This window comes from Manis javanica, chromosome 8 (genome assembly GCF_040802235.1).
Source record: "Manis javanica isolate MJ-LG chromosome 8, MJ_LKY, whole genome shotgun sequence".
Taxonomy (NCBI): Eukaryota; Metazoa; Chordata; class Mammalia; order Pholidota; family Manidae; genus Manis; species Manis javanica.
In genome coordinates this window covers 99980624-99986623 of record NC_133163.1, presented here as the reverse complement: position 1 = coordinate 99986623, position 6000 = coordinate 99980624, and the positions used below count along the sequence as shown (strand labels likewise).

General features: G+C 43.2%; 1 protein-coding gene across 1 annotated transcript in view; it reads right to left on the bottom strand.

Annotated features, from left to right (window-relative positions):
- Positions 1-3334: 3334 nt before the first annotated feature.
- LOC140843146 (long-chain fatty acid transport protein 2-like) overlaps positions 3335-6000 on the bottom strand; it is a 40388-nt gene continuing 37722 nt past the window's right edge. The window contains exons 9-10 of the mRNA XM_073211792.1: positions 4566-4696; positions 3335-3512 (exon numbers count right to left, since the gene is read on the bottom strand). Coding sequence (XP_073067893.1) covers positions 3336-3512; positions 4566-4696 — 308 coding nt within the window. The 3' untranslated portion in view covers position 3335. The remainder of the gene's footprint in view (positions 3513-4565; positions 4697-6000) is intronic.

Sequence of the window (6000 nt, the reverse complement as noted above, 5' to 3'; positions counted from 1 at the left end):
TTCATTGACCACTGAAATATTGATTAATTAACAAAAGCATATCCTGCAGCCTAAATGCATGTACTATGGATTCTGATTTTCAGGATGCTGCAGGTTTGAATTTAACGGTGAGGAAATGAGTTTGGAGGAGCTGTTGGTACGAAGAAGGCAGGTGCTTGAGTCAGGCACTGTTGCTTAGCATTGATAAATGAGGACACTGAAGCCCTAGGTCACTAAGCTTGTAAGTGGGCAAGCCCAGGTCTCCTTGTCTTCAACAATGCCCATGCTATTTGCACCATGCTGTACTATTCAAGGTGGTACTTGAGCAGAAGCTCACAGTCCAGCAGGACCCTCTGGCCCTTAGAACATGTAAATGTGGCCCTCCTTAGGTTTGGAACTCGTGCATTTTTTTTTCCTGGACTCTGTAGTCAAATAAAAGCTGTACTCATAGCCTGCCCATAGTTATTTCATAGGCCCCCAAAATGATTTTCTTCAGATCACAGTTTTATAGGAAGTGCACTTGAAGTCGGTTATAGTAACAGTGTCAAAGGTAAACAAAGCTGGGCACTAGTTAACAGTGGTAAGGACAGATACTAATCAGTAACGTACTATTGCAGCAGGGAAAAGAGTTCAGCATAAACTGGACTAAACTTTGATCTCTACAAAGGTGACTGGACATTTTGAAGGGTGAATGGGGGAGTGGGGAGGGGCCAGCAGGGGCCCAGTAGAGTTGGGAAGTGAAAAATTACAAAGCGTGGGAAGGGGGAGTTGGTCGATGTGAAGCCCATGTAGGTTTGCTAAGTGGTGCTGACCAAAGTCAGGCCCCCACCTCCCCCAGAGGCTGGGGGACTGCGGGCAGCCTCAGGTGTCAGCTGGAGCCAACAGTAAATTCGTTTGGCAGCCTTGCGTTTTCACAGGCAGGCACTTAAAGGGGCACAAGAGTCATGCATGCTAGGGTCATCGTCTTGAGCCATTAGAGACTGTGTGAGCATCTATTCATGCTCTATTCATCAACCTCTATGGGCTGAGGTTGAGGCCTAGTTAACAAGAGGGCTGGGAGGAGCCTGGCTAGAGTTTGGTCAAGGAGAGAATCTTTGTCAAGAGCTTCAAGTTTCATGTTGACCCTTTTTGTCTATGAGTGGTCCCCAAACTTATCTGCATACGGGAATCACCTGGGAGTCTTAAAAAATACTGATGCCTGGCCTACTCCCAGAAATCCTGATCTAATTGGTATGAGGTGTATCTGGGCTTTGGGATTCTGACAGCTCCCAAATAAGTCTAATGTGCATCAGTGTGTGGAACCACTGCTCTAGGGTCGCTTGCTTCTCAAAGGGCGGTATGTGGACCACAAGCACTGGCACTCCAGGTGCTTCTTCCGCACATTTAGGGTTAAGAAACACTGCTCTCAGCTGGTGGTTCTCAAACTGAGCCGGCACCAGAATCACCAGGAGGGCTTATTAAAACATGGACTGCAGGCCCAGCCCCAGAGGGTCTGATTCAGTTGGACTGGGGTGGGGCCCAATAATTTGCATGTCTGACAAGCTCCCAGGTAATGCTGATCCTGCGCCTCTGGGACCACAGTCTGAGAACCACTACTCCATGAATATGTTCTCTCTTCTCGTATGTGCTAGGTGGGAGGTAGTGATGCAGTGAGCTGCGTGACTTTGTGACTTAACCCCCTAGGCTATGTTTTTTATCAAATTAAGAGGTTGGACTAGACACTGTCTAGGACTGTTTTTACTTTTGCTATACAGCAAAGGATATGTGTGTATGTAGTAAATAGAATGTTCAAGAACAATTGCAGGCTAATGATGAGACAAAGGGCTGCTTGATGCTGGGACTCTCCTGGGGTCTGCACTTGGTCACTCCAGATCTAAGATCTGAGCCTTAAGAATTAGCGATGATACAGCTCTGAGGCACTGAATTACACTAAATGAGAACACATGATGTAACTCAGGATGATTTTTCTCTCTGTCAGTGGTTTCCAAAATGAGGCCCCCGACCAACAGCATCACCTGGGAGTTTGTTGGAAACATAAATCTCAGCTCCAGTTCCAATTGTGGGGAATAGGTCCCAGCAGCCTGTGTTTTAACATGACTTCCAGGTGATTCCAGTGTTCAAGCCTGAGAATCACTGCTCTGTGTGAACTAGAAGACTCAGATCATCTGTTTAGCTCATCCTTTCCAATCCTCTACCACCCATAAAAAAGATTGCATGGGGAACCAGATGGTTATCAGGGTTGCTTGATGAAAAAGCAACAAATAATTATTGCCTCCTATGTGCCAGGCACTGGGGTTATAATTATAAGCCAGGACAGAATCTCTGCCCTCATGGAGCTCACAGCTTCACAGAAGCATGACATCTGTGTCAAGGAAAATTGACGTCCACAATGGAACATACTGTATATACATACATCCCACAACATGGTACTTTATGCACTCTGGGGAGACAGCACCCATGTCAACTGGAAGACATATGCTGGCCAGGCAGCCCATCTCCCCTTGAACAGTGCTAGGGTGATGCTAAGTGGCACCTTCTTCCTTCTTTGCTGATTCTTTACAGAGTTCCTGCAGCCCCACCAATAATGACAAAATATTATTGTTGAAAAGTGAAACCACATGGAGAGGACTCTGGCCTCCCTTCTAGAGCTCTTTCCAGTTGGCTTTCCTTGAAGTTCTGATCTGACTTCCTAGACACAGGCTTGGAAAACTCCATCACACTAGTGCTGAGTTCATCTCTTGGTCCATAGCAGGCACCTGCTACATGCTTGGCAGAGTGGATGTATGAATGAGCAACACATTAATAAATCATCGCTTAGGCTGGGTCACTGCACTTGGTTAACCTTGTCCATTTTTATACTGATTCTCATTAACCTCCATGTCAGATGTGACATTTCCTAGTTTTAGTCCCAAGTTATTTTGGTCTGTAGCATCAGATCTGTGCATTGATTATATATTTCCAAATAATACATTTGTAATCAGAGAACTGTTGAATGATTCACATGTATATCTGCATATGTTTTAAAAAAATATCCATTTGTACTTTCAAATGATGAGTTGTACCATTTCATATGTTGGCATTTACCTATTTTACTATATATTTACAAAAAATAATGCCCTCCCTCTAACAAGCTTAGTTTGAAAATACAAACAGTAAGTGCAAATTGAAAAATAATTATCTCTAAATCTTTTCACTTGCAAAGGCTCAGGTGTAATTTAGAAAAGTCTCCCCTTTTGGGAAGCATGAAGAAAAACTGCATCTCACCATCTTCAACCACATTAGAGTTGGATTATATCAAAAGACTTTACTAGGTCCATTAAGTTTTTGTCTGGAAATATGTGCTCTCATGGGCATATTCAGAGTTTCAGACTTTTATTACTTATGGCATTGTAAATATCCTCAGTCATAGGCACATACATTGCTGCTTTGTCATCCAAGAAATACAAGGAGTCTTTGATGACTTCAGGGTTAAAGCCCTCCTCCACGAGGGTCACTTTGCGGTATTTAAAAGTTCCAGTGATATCAATTGTGTCCTGAAAAAAACATCAAACAAGGCACATTGCTGTAGTGTTTTGCAAACAGATTACATTGCAGGGCAAGAGGCGGGGCAGGGAGGCAGGGAGCCCACTGGCATCTCTGGTTCACAGAGCTCTGAAGCTAAGTTTTGTACAGTATCCACACAGCTTGTTTTCAGAGGCACTCCTAGGGGCCTTCTGCAGGGTTTTTTTTCATTCCCTTAAGGTTTTAGGATCACCTGTGGGCAGTGAGGGGCAGCTGACAGTGAAATACAGAGCAGAGGAGTCTGTTGCTTGGTGAGCTTCAGGAATTACTGGAATACCCTGATTAAGGGTGCGATGGGGATAGGATCATCTATATACTGACAGCTCTGTTTTCTCAGTGTGTTTGTCCATTAGACTGAAGATTTGCTTTTTCTTCAGTTAACAGGTGATGATCTGAGGGTATCTGAATTTTCACATCCCTCAACAATCTCACTGTTAAAAGAAGTGTGTGCTATGAACATCAACAGAAATAACTCTACCTCAGGAATACTGGTAATCTGACGCTTCTTTTCTCAAGTTTTCAGCTATAGAATCATAGATCTCAAAGTCCAAAAGTGAGAGTGTAAAGCTAACCAATGGGTTAATGTTTGAGAAATAAGAAAAGCATCTCTCTAGTGGCAAAAGTTAAACCTTTGGTAGTTTCAGCTGGCTAATGATGCCTAGTTAAATTTTCACACTATACAAACGTGTAAGACTTCAGTGGATTTTTCCATTATTTAAAACCAGAAACAAGAAGTAGAAAGGTGAAAGCATTTCTATTTTAAGTGTCTGTCATACCTCTTCAAACACAGATTTTGTGAGTTCTTGGCTAATTCTGTTGCTGAATGAACTGGCCAGTTCAGGAAGAAAGAGATTAGATTTTGGTTTCTGCTAGCTATAATTTCTGATATCTCTGCTGCTTTATTGAGCTCCCTGGAAAAAGTAGTGAAAATGGCCATTGTGGTTGCCATGGTGTAAGGGGAATTGTTCCGTAATGACAAGGGTCTCTGAGAGAGGATAACTGAACTCGATAGCAAGAGGTTGCACCTGTAGTCTTAGAAATCGGGGCCTTGCGTAACTGGGCAGATAATCAGCAACATGCTTAAAGAGTTTCTTTCCATCAAATTCATGGTCATCCTTCATCTTGATGGAAGCCATGCCGATTCGACCCTCGTGACCTAGAAATAAATGAGATAAAATGAGACATGCTGTAGCTATTTATTTTATGATGTTCTGCTAGTTCAAAGAAGTGTGGACTGGGACAGCAGTACGGTATGGGTTTCTTTTGGATAGTTGGAGGTTTCATTTCAAATATATGTTGAAGCTATCCTAAAGTGAATGCAATAATAATAAAAATAATGATAATGATAATAATAATAAGTATACATCAATTGAATCTGTGACATGCCAGGCCCTATATTAGCACGCTTTATGGACCTTCTCATTTAAGCTTCCCAACAACCTTATGAAGAGGTATAAATGTTAACTCCACATTAGAGATGAAGAAACTGAAGCTTAAAGGCATTAAGAGACTAGTTCAAGTTCATGCAGCAAATACCAGGCAGGATCAGGAATCGAATGAAAACAGCCTGGTTGAAAACATCTGAGGGGGAAAACAGGACAAACTGGTGGCTAACAGAACTTTCTTGTCTTTGTTATATTTGTTTATTTTTGACGTCAGTGAAAAGTCCTTGCTCCGCTGTCCTGAGTGCCTGAGTTCTGGTCGCTCTTTGCATTGCAATATCAGGTGTGTTGTGCTTCTAGGCACAAAAACCACCTTTGGGACTTACTTATTTAATCAAGGTTCCTAATAGCTTGGCCTCTGTATTACAGAGAAGCCGTGGGACAGGAGGGTGAAGGCAAGGTGCAAAGGTGAGCTGCTCTGTGCCTTCCCACTGATGCCCTTAATCCCGAGGGCACATGCTCTCCTCAGGGAAAACAGATCCCAACAGCTCTTTCTTCCCCATCAGGCAGTGCCTTTCAGTGAAGAGAAAAATTACCAGTTTTCTTGTGAGGAAAAGGTAATTAGGTATTAATACGTCTTCTACCTGATCCAGCAGACCCAGCGGGAGTCTATATCCACTTCCCTAAACTACTAAGCTGTAACCACAGAGGGAGAAGGAGCAGCCCATGGTCACCTGGGTCCCAGCTTTCAAAATCTCTCCCATGGTGACTGTGTGTTTATCCCTCACTCTAAAGAAGGCAGAAAACAAGAGGAAAAATTAAAAGAAAGGAAATGCATCCTGATATGATTTGCCCCTTATCTGAAGGAGCGAGGCAGGGCACTGGACCCATTTTCTTAGGGGTCCCTGGTAGCTCTCTAGCAGGTACCTGTCTCAGGAATCTGAAATGTCATCAATAAGCTCCTTTTAGAATTACATCAGAGGCTGATGCAACAGAAAACCTTAGTGTCAACTGGCTCCTTGTTTCTGGCTCTGGCAGAAGCAACCAAAAGGCTAGTGGGTCCTGTTGGGTCTCAGGC